At 39.8% G+C, this 17730-nt stretch overlaps 1 protein-coding gene across 1 annotated transcript in view; it reads right to left on the bottom strand.

Moving 5' to 3' along the window:
- The window catches only part of LOC144507904 (pituitary tumor-transforming gene 1 protein-interacting protein-like), a 97012-nt gene that overhangs the window by 32979 nt on the left and 46303 nt on the right, over nucleotides 1-17730 (bottom strand). The window contains exon 6 of the mRNA XM_078235389.1: nucleotides 3271-3317. Coding sequence (XP_078091515.1) covers nucleotides 3271-3317 — 47 coding nt within the window. The remainder of the gene's footprint in view (nucleotides 1-3270; nucleotides 3318-17730) is intronic.

Genomic DNA, 17730 nt, shown 5'->3' with positions numbered 1-17730 from the left:
GAGGGTGTGACAACAGACGAAGCTGCTCTGCGGATCCAACAGTTAGCAGCAGAGGAACCTCAGCCCTTGCATTTGTTCACATTTAACAATAATGGAAAATAAGGAGATGGCAGATGAATTGAATAGGTATTTTGCATCAGTATGCACTACATGGGATATAAATAACATCCAAGAAATGGCTGGAAATCAGGAATTGAAAGGGAGGGAAGAATAAGAAAATTGCAGTCACCAGGCAAGTGGTACTGAACAAATTGTTTCTTCCAGCTACTCTATGAATCCTCCCAATGACTTTCTCTGCACTCCAGCTTTTCTAGTCTCTCCACATAACAGAAGTCTCACTCCAAATGCTACTCTGGTAAATCCTGTCTACACTCTCTTCAAGGCCTTGACATCCTTCCTGAAATGTGGTGCCCAATACTGGACACAATGTTCTAACTGAGAACCACATCCATGGATTTTTAAAGCTTTAGTATAATGCTTTGTTTATTGTACTTTTTGACTCTTTTTAAAGCCAAGGTACACTAATGCTTTTCAAACAAAATATATAAACTGTCTCTTATATAAACTGGACTATTATTTAAATGGTAAAAAATTGGAGCATGCTGCTGTCCAGAGGGACCTGGGTGCCCTTGGGCATGAATCAGAAAAAGTTGGCTTGCAGATGCTCAAGGAATGGAGTTTAAAAACAGGAAGGTTATGTTGCAGCTGCATGAGGTAATGGTGAGGCCACACCCGAGTACTGTGTACAGTTTTGGTCTCCTTACTTGAGAAAGGATATACTGGCACTGGAGGGGTGCAGGGGAGATTCACTAGGTTGATTCCGGAGTTGAGAGGGTTGGCTTATGAGGAGAGACCAAGTAGACTGGAACTATACTCATTGGAATTCAGAAGAATAAGGGGGGCATCTTATGGAAACATATAAAATTATGAAGGGAATATATAAGATAGAAGCAGGGAGGTTGCTTCCACTGGCAGGTGAAACCAGAACTAGGGGGCATAGCCGTAAAATAAGGGGGAGCAGATTTAGGACTGAGTTGAGGAGGAATTTCTTCACCCAAAGGGTTGTGAATCTGCAGAATTCCCTGCCCAGTAAAGCAGTTGAGGCTACCTCATTGAATGTTTTGAAGACAAAGATAGATTTTTGAACAGTAAAGGAATTAAGGGTTCTGGTGAGCGAGCGGTCAAGTGGAGCTGAGTGCATGAAAAGATCAGCCATGATCTTACTGAAAGGCAGAGCAGGCTCAAGGGGCCAAATGGCCTACTCCTGCTCCTAGCTCTTATGTTCATCAACTTGCCCTGCCATCTTCAAAGCTTTAAGATGCTGGTAAGAGTTATGAAAGGATTTGGCATCAAGGGCAGATGAATAGACTTTATACATGAATTAGCCATTACCTAATTAACTGGTGGAAATACTCAATGGCACTCAATGACCTACTCCGCGGCTTGTAGTAGCGAGAACTTCTTTTCTTTCTCAACCATCATGACAAACCAATCAGCTATTCATCCATCCTGTTCGTAGATTCTTGCTTCCACAGGCTGTTAGTTTTGCCAATACAAATGAATGTGATTCATGCTAGCTGACACTGTAAAAAATTTCCTGTCCTCCAGTGTTTGACAGATACGATAAAGTTCTACATGCATATAAGGCTCATTTTTTAAATTTTGGTATTTTTGAGTCTAATACAATGTATGTCAAAGTAGATCATCTCTGAAGGTCAAAGTACCAAATATTCATTTATGACAATAAAAGTACAAATATATGGTGCAAATTACTTATACAGTACAAAAGTAAAAAATCATTTGACGAAGCTGAGATATTGGCAGTCACTTTGGAATCTACATGTATTTTTATATACATAATACAATTCAACTATTAAGTAGTCAAACAGTTAGGTACATTGTTTAAGTAATTGTTAAATTGAACGAGCTTTAGGGATTTATCACAAGTCCATTGACATGAAAGATAGAAATTTCCTTCAGGCAGAACCAATTTAACTTCATAGTGGCTATGATGTTGTGGGGTCAGATTTTGAAGTTCATTTAATTAAAAGAGACAAGAGAGTATATTCCTACGTTTTGCCCCAACCAAAGAAGACATTAGCTAAAAATTGGAAGTCCTCTATAATGAGTAAATGCACATTTATAGAACTGGATGCTCAAGTTAACGTGAAGAAAGCATTGTAGCTAATGGGATTTGACTAGAATCTAGTGATTGATTACAGAACCAACAGATGAATTTCCTGCATCTTGCATCGCAGATCCCATTGGCAAAGACCTCAACCATTCTAACTGGTACCAAGTTCATGTTCGAACCATGGCTACTACATTCTATTTGCTATCTATAATTTCTAAGTGACTCTAGTGATGAGGAATTGATAATATGTCAAGAGGAAGACAAAATAAAAAGCAATTTGGTCTGTACAGCTGCCATCACTTCCTACTGGGGTATTATTTCAAACTACATCCAACCATTGCCTTTAGTGTGAAATCTTAACTAAAGAGATTTACCTGAAATAGCTACATTTTTCAGATTTGAAATAATTAGGACAAACTAGTCACTAATATCTAATCTAACTAATGTCATTTTTGAGGGGAAAACGGACAGATTTAACCTGAGGATTACCACACCTCAGGCGAGGGGCAAGGTTGAGAAGGTGGACCTTCATGAATACCCTGAGCTGGTACGGGAATAGAACCTGCACTGTTGACATCACTCTGCATCACTAACCAACTGTCCAGCAAACTGAGCCAAACTGATGTGAAGGCAACAGAGAGGGCGAAGAACAGATTCATGAAAATGATTCCAGAGATGAAGGGTTACATAGAAAGTTTGGAGAGTTTGAGATGTTCTCCTGAGGGAAGTGAAGGTAAAGAGAACATTTGATAGAGAGATTCAAAATCACGAGGTGTCTCTGGATAGAATAAGTAGGGAGAAATTGTTCCCATTGGTAGAAGGATCGTGAACTAAAGGGGACAGATTTACATTAATGGGCAAAAGAAGCAACAGCAAATGTTTTGCTCCTGGAATACACAATTCAAGTGAGTGGTGGAGGCAGCATCAAATAAGCCTTTCAAAAGAAAACTGCATTATTATGTGGAAAGGAAACATTTGCAGGACTTTGGGGAAAAGGTAGGTGAATTGCTCCTTCAAGAAGGCCAGCAAAACAAGTCGGGTTTCCTTTTGTGCTGTAACCATTCGACAAACAGATTTTACATAAAATGTTATGGCTCACCAAATAGCAATGCAACTTAATCTTAATATTGACATACCATATTTCTTGCGAATTTCATCATATTGTGTTCTTTTTTCAGCCTTTCTGCAAAACAAAAATAAAAATAAGATTAAATTTTCAAACCAATAAAATGAAACCGCAATGAAAATTCTACACTCCAGCTATTAGCTTCCAAACATCTATAAAGTGGAACAAAGTCTTGTGACTGAACTGTTTCTCCTTTGATTATAGTAAAATTGAATGAAGGTATTGTAAATTGTATGACGATATTGCAACTTAAAACAACTGTAGAAAGTATATTTGCAGTAGAAATTTAAGCTTTCAATTTAACAAAAGGGAGAAATTTCAGGTCTCAAAAAAGCATGAATAGCAATATATTAAACAAGTTCTTCCAGCCATCTCCTTTACTCACTCAACAAGATTTTGTTCAGATTTTATGATAGGGCAAAACAAATTCACGAGATAATAGAATTGGATATAACTTTAAGACATGAATAACGTATAAAATGATGAGGTAGAAATGGTGAATAGAAGTTGAAACACACAAAAAAAGGCCCTGATTTTGCTGTGAGCAAAGGTATGGACAGTACAACTGCCCACAGACCCTTCTTAGATTTGACAAAGCAGTGGCTATTTGCAGGTCAAGCAGCAGAGAAGCTCTTCAATCAGAGTGACGAGTTCTCAGACCACAAGCAGGAAGTTAAAAGACAGGAAGTATAAATTATACTTAAATCATTCCACAGAAAAATAAATAAAACATTGGGACATACATAGGGTATTAAAGGAAAAGGCATAAAAGACAAAACAAAGCTTTAAAAAGTATATTTTTTTAAAACTGCAACAAGTGGCAGGTAGTGTATGATGTTGGGAAATGTGAGATTGTACATTTTGGCCCCAAAAATAGAAAAGCAGAATATTTCTCAGAAGGCATTAAACTTGTAAATGCCAATGTTTAGAGAAAGTCGTCTCACAACACCAGGTTAAAGTCCAACAGGTTTATTTGGAATCACAAGCTTTCAGAGTGCTGCTCCTTCATCAGGTCAGCGATGTTGAGAGAGACTTGGGTGTGCTTGTGCAAGGAACTCAAAGTTAGTATGTAGGTACAGCAAGTGTTTAGGAAGGCAAAAGGCACTTTGGCCTTCATTGTAAGGGATTTCAGTACAGGAAGAAAGGTGACTTGCTATAAATGTGCACAGCTTTTGTGCGACCAAACATGGAGTAGTGTGCAGCTTTGGTCGCCATATTTAAGGAAGGAAATGCTTACATTGTAAACAGTACTGTGAAGGCTCTCTAGATTGGTCCCTGGGTTGACAAGATTTCTATGAAGTAAGGCTGAGCAAATTGGGCCTGCTCTCTGGAGTTCAAAACAATGAGTGATGATCTCATTGAAACACACAATGTTCTGAAGGGTCTTGACTGAGCAGACACAGGTCATTTTTGCTAGCTGTAGAACTTAGAATGGGGAGGATGGTGTAGAGCACTGACCAGGATAATTATTTAGGACTGAGATGAGGAAAAGTTTCTTCTTTGAATTTTTGGAATTCTCGGTGTTAGGAGGTTGAGAATACTCCCCTGTTTGCTATATTTAAGGCTGGCGTAGACAGACATTTTGGGCGCTCAGGGAATCAAGGGGTATGAGGAGCAGGCGGAAAGTGGAGTTGGGGCCCAAGTGGAGTTGGATCTGATTATGCAGAATAGTGATGAAGGCTCAGTGGGTTGCACGTCTACTTCTGCTCTTATCACTTGAGTTGATCTGCAATAAATATTTTCTTCTGAGGAAATGACACACTTTATTTTTTCAGGGTCACAGAACTTGTTGAGCAGTAATCATCATTTATTGCACCATATAAAAACTTACCTACTCCTAATTGCATAACCCTAATTTTTTCATTCTTAAGATAAGACGAGTGGGTACATATTATAAGTCCACACCATCACAGTGATAAATGTGCAGATTCCATCAGTTAAGACAACAACAGCAAAGCCTGTGAAGTAGGGAGGTTTCACTGACAACAAATAACACATTTAAGTGAGCATGTACAGATGCCAGAAGTTGCTGTCAGTTTTACCTTGTAGCAATAGTGAGTGCTGACAGCGTTGCCATTATTAGTATAGCAAAATCCAGGCCATTTCTTTCTGTTGCCTGAAGACATTTTGAAATTGCATCATCCATTTTAACACACACAACAATGAGCTCTGTCTTTTTATTTTTGCCACATGCATTATACATCTTAGTTGCTCAGTGTGCATCTATTCTTATACAAAGTACTGTTGTGAATAAGTATCTTCATAATATTGCAAATTACATACAATATTCTTACAGGCTTGACAGTTAATAGATTCAGAGGCTATTTCGCCTGGCTGCAGTTTAGAGTTCAGGGTCATAGTCTCATTTCAGACTGAGATAAGGAGAAATTTCTTCACTTAATGGGCCATGAATCTTTGGAATTCTCTACCCAAGAGGGCATTGGATGCTCAGTCATTGAGTACACCCAAGGTCAAGAGTGATAAGATTTTTGGGCACTAAGAGATGTTGGGAACAGGGCAGAAAAGCGGAGTTGAGGCCAAAGATCAACCATGGCCTGATGGAGCAGACTTGAGGGTCCTTTCTTTTTACTGTCACATCTGCCTCCTGTGCATGAAACAGATCCAAATACCAAGGAGGTAAACATAGAACAGGTTACAAAAATAAACTAGAACAGCTAGTTTCTCATCCCCACATCCACCTAAAATTTGCCACGCTAAAATATTATAGGATTATAAAAGCAACTTTTGAATTCCAAAACAATAAACACTTCAGTTCAAGCTCATCACCTGAGCTCTTTTGTACTGTTTTGCAGTCTTCAACCATTCCAAAATAATTATTCGTCTAACTGAAGCAAATAGAAAATTATTTTTGGGCAGAAGATGGAAATAAGTAACACTTTTGAGGACTGAATTATATATTTATATATACTTAATAGAAAGAAACAAACCCATTAAGTTTTCTAAGGAATTTCCTGCACCAGTTTAATTATGTTACTGGCAATTTGTGACCTAGTCATGTTTAGTATCACTTTTCCCCCTTCAGAAACTAATTTACAGCACAATGAAAAATTAAAGATGACATTTAAAAATAATCCCAATTGCTGGCAGCAATTATGGAAATAACTCAGTATTGAAATTATCTCCTTGCTAAAAAATTATAGTGCCAAAATGACACTCAATTTAAAGTTAACTAGTCTGCTATATGTATGCATGAAATAATTATCATTTGATTTATTACATTATTATGGAACACGTGATCTAAGAATGAAGTATGAATAATAAACATTCTATGCTTTGAGGTGAAAATATTATTTCATTTTAAAAGGAAAGATAAAGATGAAACAATGAAGCAAGTGCAACTTCATTTTTTCTTAATTTAAAAAAAAAGTCTTATGGAGCTAGTAAACATTTGAGTTGTTGGAGTAGAGGTGTATAACACTCTCAACAACCTTTTGCTGGTTCTTTTTCAAGTCACTGTCATAGTAACATTGCAAATGCAAACCCTTGCTTCCTTTTATTCCTTCCTATGCTGCTCCTTCAAAGAATATTTTTATTTGTGTACAGTTGTTTTTATAAAGTGATCTAAAAGCATTGATATTCTATATAATAGAGCATCCATTTAATCCAGGATATAGTGAAAAATCAATCTACTTCCTTGGGAGTGTTTTTGGTAGATCCATTGTAGATTTTCAATTAGTACATGTACAGAACCACACAAACTCATTAACATAAAGCATTTTCAAATGAGGTAAGGGGTGGGAACTTAAATTGGAAGGGATTAATATAAAAAGGATAATTGATTTTTACTGTCTCTAAACAGACACAAAGAAAAAAAAACCTCTAAGCCCACACTGGCTCGTGGTATGTTGAAAGTAATCATAAATAGTAAATTGAACAGTAATTCAATTGTAGCTATTTGCAATGGGATTACATTAAAAGCACTACACAAAATTACTTTAGCTATGGTGTGCTAGATGAACATAATGGACCATCAGCAAAAAGTATGACTGATATAGGATAGTACAAAAGCACTTCAATGGGCAGAGAACCATCTGGTGCTAGCTAGCTTTCTTTTCATTGTTAACATAATTCACAACGTCTACAGATCCTACATCTTGGATAGGTAAGTTGATGTATCTTTGTGCATACACCATATTGGATATTCCGTACAATGCTCTCTGAAGAAAAAATCCACTAACTAGTACATAGAAAATGTCCGACTGTCTAATGCCAATAGACTGATTAGCTAGAATTAAATAAAGTTAAATGGAACTGATTAAACTATTTGAAAGCTTTGGGTTGAAGTCCCACTCCCAAGGTTTGATGGTCAAGGAACATGAATTAATAATGCAAACAGGTAAATCCTTCCAACACATGCCAAAAACAAAGAGCAGGAGAGATTCCTGGTTAGTCATGTGATGGAAGGGGAGGTGGTATTTGCCACCTGCCTCCAGGTTATGGCACGGTGTGTCGGGTTTGCCCTCAGGCAGAGAACTCAAAGAAGAACCTATTTAAACTTCCTTCAAAGGAACTGCACAAAATGTGCCTCCATTCCTCTGCCTGAATTTTGCACGTTACTTTTGCCTTATTTTCTCTATTTCATTTTTTCTTAAATTGGGCTTTTAGAAATCTCTCGTTATATGAACATATGAATTAGTATTAGGTGGCGTCTATTTGGCCCCGAACACACTTCCACCATTCAATAAGATCATGGCTGATCTAATTCTAGCCTCAATTCCACATTCCCATCTACCCCTTTGACTCATTTGCAGATAAAGAATCTGTCTACCTCAGTCTTGAATATATTCAATCACAGCGTTACAGCTGAGAAAGAGAACTCCAAAGATTAACTCTGAAAATAAATTCCTACTCATCTCTGTTTTACCTGAGAGATCCCTTATTTTGTAACTGTGCCCACGAGTTCTAGATTTCCTCACAAGAGGAAACATCCTCTCAGTATCTATCCTGTCAAGTTCCTTCAGAATCTTAGGTTTCAATAAGATCACCTTTCTTTCTTCTAAACTCTGAACGGCCAAAACATTCCAGTTTATATTCTAACTGCCTTTTTTTTTAAACCTAATCGCTTAATTTATATCCCTTTGCAGACCATTTGTGGCCTCCTCACAACTTGCTTTCCTAATTATTTTTGTATGATCAGCAAATTTGACTCCAATACAGAACTGTTGAGTTAGCTTTTTAGGCAAATAAGGTCTGGTTCGTTGTTGAAAACTTAAAAGTCAGAATTTGTTGTGAGGTTACCACTGATGTTGGCTTATGTCGAACTTTGTACTACCCAAAAATGGGGGTCGACTTGTACGGTAAGTATAAAATGTGAACTATTGGTGTGGGGGGGGGGGGCTCGCCATTTTGAAATGTGGAATGATAAGACTGCGCTGGCAACTCATGCTAAATTAATGTGTCATAGTTTATGGAATAAAAGCTCATAACCTATTATGTTTGTCTTCAGTATTCAATGCAAGAAATTTGTCGAATTCATTCTCAGTCACTTTGGTTGTTGCATCATAAGGATCCCACTCTGGATCAGATGTGAAGCTTTCAGTTTCAGAATTATACCTCCACAATAAATCCTCTCCATTCATTGAATTGGATATTTGTGCACTAATAGCATCTGTCAATTTGATGAAATTGCACAAAACATCGACTGGGACAGCATCATATTTCCACTTTGTGAAGGTTTTTCCTATGTCAACCGTCCATCTATTCCATTTGGCTCAAACATGATCTTTGAGTGGCTAGTTGAGGTCACATTCAAAGGTTGAATTACAGGTATTAGACATCCTAGCGTGAGTGCTACTTCTTTACAGTTGCCTCTTGATCTCTGTGGTTTTATGGGATGTGGATATGCAACACGCGAATAAGGTGCATTCTTTACACATGCCACCAGAATGCCTATTCCGAACATTATTGATCCTTAACTTCATCCTGTCCTCGTTAATCCAAATGTGGTCATATAGTTGTACAAAACTCCTGGAGGAAACTTGACTTCATGGTTCTACTCTTGAGAATTACCACAAAATTTAAATTCTTTCCATTGGTCATGCAGAATGACCATCATGAACCTGGTTTTCTCATGACTTGTGGTTTTCATTATAAGGGTTTTAAATCTTAACACTCCACAGTTCAGTTGCTAGGCATATCAGATTGGCAACATGGTTGAACGTCCTTCAATGTGGCTTGATGGGTACTCGTGTTTTTGCCACTGTCTGAAGAATAGCTAGAAACTGGTCATTTTGGCAGAGATGTTTTGGTAGTCTCTTGAGCAATCTTAGTCTTCTGCCACAACACTTCCATTCCATAAAGTGTTTATACTAACTAGCTGTTGCTCTGAAATCTTTGCTGAACCTCCTTGATGGATGCAGCAGAGGAAAGCAGAGGAAACCTTACTGAAAGCACCACAACACAGATATGGTGGGTGAAAAGAGAACCCAGAAGCAGTAATCACTACCCAGAAAGAAGTGAGAGGAATGGCAGCGGGGCTATTCATGGCTGGAAAGGAGAAGCCAAGCCATTCTCTGAGAGGGATCAGTTCCACTCTCTCGAGCTCATAAAGCCACCCCTGTACTTTATGAATCTCAGAGAGAGAAGTCCTATGAGAAAGAGAACAGAGGATAGTAGGTGTGTGTGTGCTTGTATGCCCTAGGCCCATACAGTGGAGACTGGTCTTCAGTCATCTTGGATCCTCTTCCCACAGGACCAAGGCCTTGTTCTGTCAAGCCAGTGTGATAGGTGGTGTACAATGGCCACCCCACATTCAAAGAACTCGGGCACAGGCATATTCCAACACTTAAAATGAAATTCAAATGAAGTTTAAAATGGGCGGCACGGTGGCACAGTGGTTAACACTGCTGTCTCACAGCACAGGACCAGAGTTCGATTCCCGGCTTGGGTCACTGTGTGTGTGGAGTTTGCACATCTTCCCTGCGTCTGCGTGGGTTTCCTCTGGGTGCTCCGGTTTCCTTCCACAGTCCAAAGATGTGCGGATTAGGTGCATTGGCCATGCTAAATTGCCCCTTAGTGTCAGGAGGACTAGCTAGGGTAAATGCATGGGGTTATGGGGATAGAGCCTAGGTGGGATTATGGTCAGTGCAGATTCGATGGGTCGAATGGCCTCTTTCTGCACTGTAGGATTCTATGTGATCTATGTGAATCTCTCCCTCAATGTCAACAAAACGAAGGAGATCGTCATCGACGACAGGAAGCGTAAAGGAGAACATGCCCCTGTCTACATCAATGGAGACGAAGCAGAAAGGGTCGAGAGCTTCAAGTTTTTAGGTGTTCAGATCACCAACAACCTATCCTGGTCCGCCCATGCCGACACTATAGTTAAGAAAGCCCACCAATGCCTCTATTTTCTCAGGAGACTAAGGAAATTTGGCATATCAGCTACAACTCTCACCAACCTTTACAGATGCACCATTGAAAGCCTTCTTTCTGGTTGTATCACAGCTTGGTATGGCTCCTGCTCTGCCCAAGACCGCAAGGAACTACAAATGGTCATGAATGTAGCCCAATCGATCACACAAACCAGCCTCCCATCCACTGACGGTCTACACTTTCTATTGCCTTGGCAAAGCAACCAGCATAACTAAGGACCGCACGCACCCTGGACATTCTCTCTTCCACCTTTTTCCGTCAGGAAAAAGATACACATACAGCCACGTACCAACTGATTCAAGGACAGCTTCTTCCCTGCTGCTGTCAAGACTTTTGAATGGACCTACCTTGCATTAAGTTGATCTTTTTTAACTATACCCTAGCTATGGCTGTAACACTACATTCTGCACTCTCTCGGTTCCTTCTCTATGAATGGTATGCTTTGTCTGTATAGCGCGCAAGAACCAATACTTTTCACTGTATGCTAATACATGTGACAATAATAAATCAAATCTAGTTCAGGACCTAAAACGTCAGGACCCTCATGGACAACCCCAACGATGACAGGCAGGAATGGCTCATGCTATCGTTGCCTGGGAACTCAGGCGTTTCGGTATTTTCATCATCAACCTTAAGCGAGACCTGCCGATAAGGCAAGACCAGCTCAAGAAACAAGGTGACGGTTACATTTTCTTCAGGAAAAGCAAATCTGAAGACGACTGCTGCCTCCAGGGTTGACTTGACCATTGGAAAAAAAAACAGCTGGCTGTCTCAGAAACTCCCCTTAAGGGATAAACAAATGCCTCATGACCCTTGGGTCGCCCTAGACCAGAACCAGTGGGCAACAGGCCTCAACATGTATGCCCCAACACTGAAAACTACAGAGCGAGTCCAAAGAGGAATTTTACATCAGCCTCGAACAATCATAAACAGAGCAGCTATAAACAAGCATCCAGAATGGCAAAAATGTGAAAACCTGCACAGCAAATGCTTCTGTTGTAGAGGGTGACAAAACCATCAGCTCCAGGCTGAGATTGGATCCCAGGCAGCCATTAGACTCACACAAATATATCAGAGAATGTGGGATCAACAAACCATTTGATTGGAGTTCAAAGGCACCATGATTGTTTACATGCACAAAGAGAGAAGACAAAAATACTTGTGTTCCAACAAAAGTTGATAATTCATCCTTGCCCCCAATGTGGAAAGCCATATAGGTCTGCATTCAGGCTCCACAGCCATGTTAGAATGCACAACAGATGACTTTACATATAAAGAAATATTTAGATACGAAGAAATATTTATCTTCGATGAAGGGAAACCAACAATGAACTTTACGATAATGCTCAACAGCTAAGAAGAAAAGTAGCAATGGTTGCAAATTAGCAAGATGATTCATTTGGATTCTTCAATGGGGAAGGTGTCCATCTATCCATAAGATTCTTTAATTATGCGGATTGCTCATTCACCTTATGAAGAATCAGCATACAGATTACTTTGAGCTCAATTTTACAGTTCTTGGGCATATGGATAATTTCTGAAGACAAAAATTTCTAATCATTCTAATGAAGTACTAATTAGGGAGCTCCAAGGTCCATGAAAATTCTTTATGAAATCTGTCTGTATTATGAGAGAAACACATCAAGATGCATCTTACAACCCAATTAACTAATTGCTTGTCCAGAGTTTTGTCACAAAACACAATTACCATTTACCTATAACTGCAAGTGCAAAAGCAGAATGCTGCGATTGAAAAGCTATCTGAAAAACTCAATTGAGTTGTTTAGTATCACTAAATGGCTCCACTAACTGTTTTTCTCTCCACAAGTGCTATCTCACCTGCTGAGTGTTTTCTAGCATTTTCTGTTTTTATTTCTACGACTGTGTGTTTCGTGCTAATTAGAACACTAATACTTTTAAAATCAATGGGATGAGAGGAGGAGAGACATGCAACTTCAGCACTATTAATTTCTTAGAGAAACTGAACTTGCATATTAACTGTAACAACAAAATATATTGCATTATGGTCTTACAATTGGCCTATCCAAATGCCAAAACTAAATTTCAAATGGTTTAGAAAGAATAACTATTAATCAAGTTTAAGCCAGCACCTCTGTTCTACATTAGTTTTCACTCATTCCACAAACTGAATGATGGATTAATAGTCCTAGGTTCAAAAGGGTCTGATAGAAGTTTATGCAAAATTCTAAAACATGCAAAGTGCGAACCAGGTTAGATTTCTGTAGAAAACCCTATAAATCTGGGTCTCCTTGAATTCAGTGACACCACTCTTTTTGCTCAGTGGTCTAAATGTTTCATTTTAATGTGAATCAGCAAACAGGACAATGCATTGTGCTGCCTTTGAAGTGTAATAATACCTCGTGTGACTTGGGCAGAATTTCCAACTTCTTGCATGTGTAATTCTTCAAACTATCTGAAGATGGACTGTGCAAAGACTTGGTGAGTTGAAAACAGATGCAAACCACTCAGCTGTTTTATTTCATCAAGGGCTATTTTGATCAGATCCACTTATTCTATCTATGCAATTCATCCTCATGTACTCGGACAATAAAAATCACTAACTTTCCCACAGCAGTGGGTCGCCGTACTTTAAACTAGATGGCTACTAATGCTCCTCTAGAATTTATAATGTTTCTGCCTCAGTGGAAGCCCTCACTTCTATCCCTTCCACAAACCTTACAGCTCTCAGCTTCAGAAAGAAGCTCTCTCCCAACCTCCACCTTGTATTTGTCTGTTTTGGCCACAACTGAAAGGAGTGAAGCATGTTTTTCCACTGCTGAGTCAAGCTAAAATCAATACTTTCTGGAGGCAAAGCAATGATGTTGGTGCCATTACCACCCATGTTTTAAGCATGTAAAAGCTACATTTTAAAAATACAATGAAAAGTAATTCCTTTTCCACAGATTATTTGTGGAAATAAAAGGATTAAAAAATCCCAAATCTGGCAATTTGCTTCTTGCACGTCAAGTAGAATGGTTCTCTTGATTGCCAATTCTATTGTTAGAGATGTTATTTTAAGACACACCACAAGAACAATTTTCCAAAGGCAACTTACTAGTTGGAAGCCTCAACTGCCCACATTCCAAAAGTGCTATCCACAAATTTCCTTCATTAATTTTAATAGATGTAAAAATTTTGAGCAGACTGTCAGCTCTTTCCTGAAATAAGCAGCTCGGGGGAGGAGAGTCAGAGACAGAGATTGTCGGAAAGCATGAGGGTGCAGTATGGGCAGAGATTTGAAAGACAGGGAGGGGGAGGTGATGCCAGAGATCATGGGTTTTTGGGGGGGGGGGGGTCAGAGGATAAAATTTTCACTTGTGTATCTCAGTGGGGGTTCATCATTCTGCTTAGTTAAAGAGACATGCTATTTATTGTTTGCCCTGCTCACACATCAGATCCACGTAGCTGATGCAAGCTGAAAAGGAGCTTCATGTATTGCAAGTTGTGCAAATGCCCACAAAATGCCTGTGGGCAGTTGAAACCATAGTGAGTGACAAGTCCCGCAACATTTCTGCCACTGCTTTTCCAGTACTTGGAAGCTTTCTCAAAATTCTGCCCCGGTTCAACAGATTGAAGTAATACTTAATTGTCACATAGTATTCTGAAGAGAAAAACTGACCATGACTAAATCCAAGTTTTAAAAAATTATTTCATGAGATGTGGGTGCCACATTCAAGACCAGTCAATTACGCAAACCAGCCTTCCATCCACTATCCTTCCCACTGCCTCGGAAAAGTAACCAGCATAATAACATTCTGTATTCTCTCCTTTCCTTCTCTGTGAACAGTATGTTTTGCCTGTATAGCAAGCAAGAAACAATACTTTTCACTGTACACTAATAGATGTGACAATAAATCAAACCAAATCTTTATTTCCCATCCCTAATTGCCCTTGACAAGGTGGTGGTAGTGAACCACCTTCTTCTGCTACATCCACAATGTTGTTAAGGGAATTCCAGGACTTTGACATAGCGATCTGGAATGACCAAGTTATATAATTCCAAGTCAATCCAGCAGAGGCAGCAGAGGAGCATTCTGGCAGAAGTTGGCACAGTCACCTCGACTGTACAGTGGATTGCAGAAGAACCCTTCCAAAGATAAGCAGGAGGAAGAGTATCCAGCAGAGGCGGCAGAGGAGCATTCTGGGAGAAATCAGCGCAGCCACATAGAAACATAAAAAATAGGTGGAGAAGGTCATTCGGCCCTTCGAGCTTGCACCACCATTCAATATGATCAGGGCTGGCCATGCACTCTCAGGATACCACTCCTGCTTTTTCTCCATACTCCTTGATCCCTTTAGCCTCAAGAGCCACGTCCAGCTCCCTCTTGAACATATATAATGAACTGGCCCCAACAGCTTTCTGCGGTAGAGAATTCCACAGGTTCACAACTCTGAGTGAAGTTCATCCCCATTCCTGCATGGCTTACCCTTATTCTTAGACTGTGATCCCTAGTTCTGGTCTTCCCAAACATCAGGAACATTCTTCCCACATCTAGCCTGTCCAGTCTCATCAGGATTTTATATGTTTCTATGAGATCCCCTCTCATTTTTCTAAATTCCAGTGAGTACATGAGGATCCAGTCTCTCTTCATATGTCAGTCCTGCTATTCTGGGAATCAGTCTGATGAATCTTCACAGGACTCCCTCAATAGCAAGAATGTCCTTCCTCAGACTTGGAAACCAAAACTGCACACAATACTCAAGGTGTGGTCTCACCAAGGCCCTATACAACTGCAGCTAGACATCCATAGTCCTATACTCAAATTTTCTTGCAATTAAAGCCAACATGCCATTAGCTTTCCTCATTGTCTGCTGTACCTGCATGCCAACCTTCAGCAACTGTCCCTCCGTGTCATCCAGGTAACGTTGCACTTCCCATTTTTCTAAACTGCCACCATTCAGATAATAATCTTCCTTCTTGTTTTTGCCAAAGTGGATAACTTCACATTTATCCACATTATATTGTATCTGCCAAGTATTTGCCCTCTCCATCAGCCTGTCCAAGTCACCCTGCAGCCTCTGAGCATCTTCCTCACAACACACACTGCCACCCAGCTTAGTGTCATCGGCAAATTTGGAAATATTGCATTCAATTCCTTTGTCCAAATCATTTATATTGTGATCAGCTGGGGTCCCAGCACAGAACCCTGCAGTATCCCACCATCACTGCCTGCCACTCTGAAAAGGACCCATTTATTCACCTTCTGCTTCCTGTCTGCCAACCAGTTCTCTATCCATGTCAATACATTACCCCGAATACCATGAGCTTTAATTTTGCTTAAAAATCTCTTGGGTGGGACCTTGTCAAAAGCCTTTTGGAAGTTCAGATACACAACATCCACTGGTGCACCCTTGTCCACTCTACTGGTCACATCCTCAAAAAAATTCCAGACGATTTGTCGAGCACGATTTCCCTTTATTGAATCCACATTGACTTGATCTGATCGTGTCACCACTTTCCAAATGCTCAATTATTACATCCTTAATAATTGACTCCAGCATTTTCCCCACCACCGACGTTAGGCCAACAGGTCTATAATTCCCCATTTTCTCTCTCCCTCCTTTTTAAAAAAGTGGGGTTACATTAGCTACCCTCCAATCCACTGGAAATCTTTTAGAGGCAATAGAATACTGGAAAATGATCACCAATGTGTCCACTATTTCTAGGACCACTTCCTTGAGTACTCTGGGATGCAGAGCATCAAGCCCTGGGGACTGATCAGGTTTTAATCCCAGCAATTTCCCCAATACAATTTTGTGACTAAGGATTTCTTTCAGTTCCTCCTTCATGTCCTTTTTTCCGGTATTTCTGGTAGGCTATTTGTGTCCTCCTTAGTGGAGACAGATCCAAAGTATTTGTTCAGCTGTCTGCCATCTCTATGTTGCCTATAATGAATTCACCTGATTCTCACTGTAATGGACCGACTTTTTCTCTTCACATATCTATAGAAGCTTTTGCAGTCAGTTTTTGTTTTCTGCAAGCTTACTCTTGTATTCTATTTTCCCCCTTCCGAATTAAACCCTTTGTCCTCCTCTGCTGAATTTTAAATTTATCCCAGTCCTCAGGTTTGCTGCTTTTTCTGGCCAATTTATATGCCACCTCTTTAGCTTTAATGCTATCCCTGATTTCCCTTGTTACCCATGGTTGAGCCACCTTCCCTGTTTTACTCTTACGCCAGACAGAGACGTACAGTTGTTGAAGTTCATCCATGCGTTCTTTAAATATCTGCCATTACCTATCCACTGTCAACCCCTTGAGAATCCTTTGCCAGCTTATCCCAGCCAATGCACGTCTCATGCCATCAAAGTTAGCTTTCCTCAAGTTCAGGACCCTAGTCTCAGACTTGACTGTGTCACTCTCCATCTTAATGAAGAATTCTACCATATTACGGTCACTCATCCCCAAAGGATCTCGCACCACAAGGTTGCAAATTAATCCCCTCTCATTACACAAACCCAGTCTCAGATGGTCTGCTCTCTAGGTGGTTCCTCGACATAATGGTTGAGAAAACCATCCCTTATATATTCCAGAAAATCCTCCTCCATCGCATTACTGCCAGTTTGGTGAGCTCAATCAATATGCATATTGAAATCACCCATAATAATTGCTGTACGCTTACTGCACGCATCTCTAATTTCCTGCCTGATGCCATCTTCAATCTCACTACCACTGGGTGGTGGTCTATACACAACTCCCACTAACGTTTTTTGTCCTTTTGTTGTTCCGCAGCTCAACCCATACAGATTCCACATTATCCAGGCTAATGTCCTTCATTACTGTTGCGTTAATCTGCTTTTTAACCAGCAACACTATCCCATCCCCTTTCCTTGCCCTGCTGCAGAAGTAGAGGACACAAGGGAAAGAGCTGATTGGTAAGTAGTAAGGTTGGTTAAGTATTTAATCTTTTTATCACTTGTAGTCTCAGAGGTAATTTCTGTGATTTATAGTTTGTAAAGGTTACATTTAATAGTAACGAGGAGCAGGAAAGAAGGGCTCTAGAGAATTGGATATAATCTGAAATAATACTTTAAAGGAGTAAGACATAACAGGAGA

This window comes from Mustelus asterias, chromosome 2 (genome assembly GCF_964213995.1).
Source record: "Mustelus asterias chromosome 2, sMusAst1.hap1.1, whole genome shotgun sequence".
NCBI lineage: Eukaryota > Metazoa > Chordata > Chondrichthyes > Carcharhiniformes > Triakidae > Mustelus > Mustelus asterias.
The sequence above is the reverse complement of the archived record's forward strand: the minus strand, read 5'-3'. Positions and strand labels throughout refer to the sequence as shown.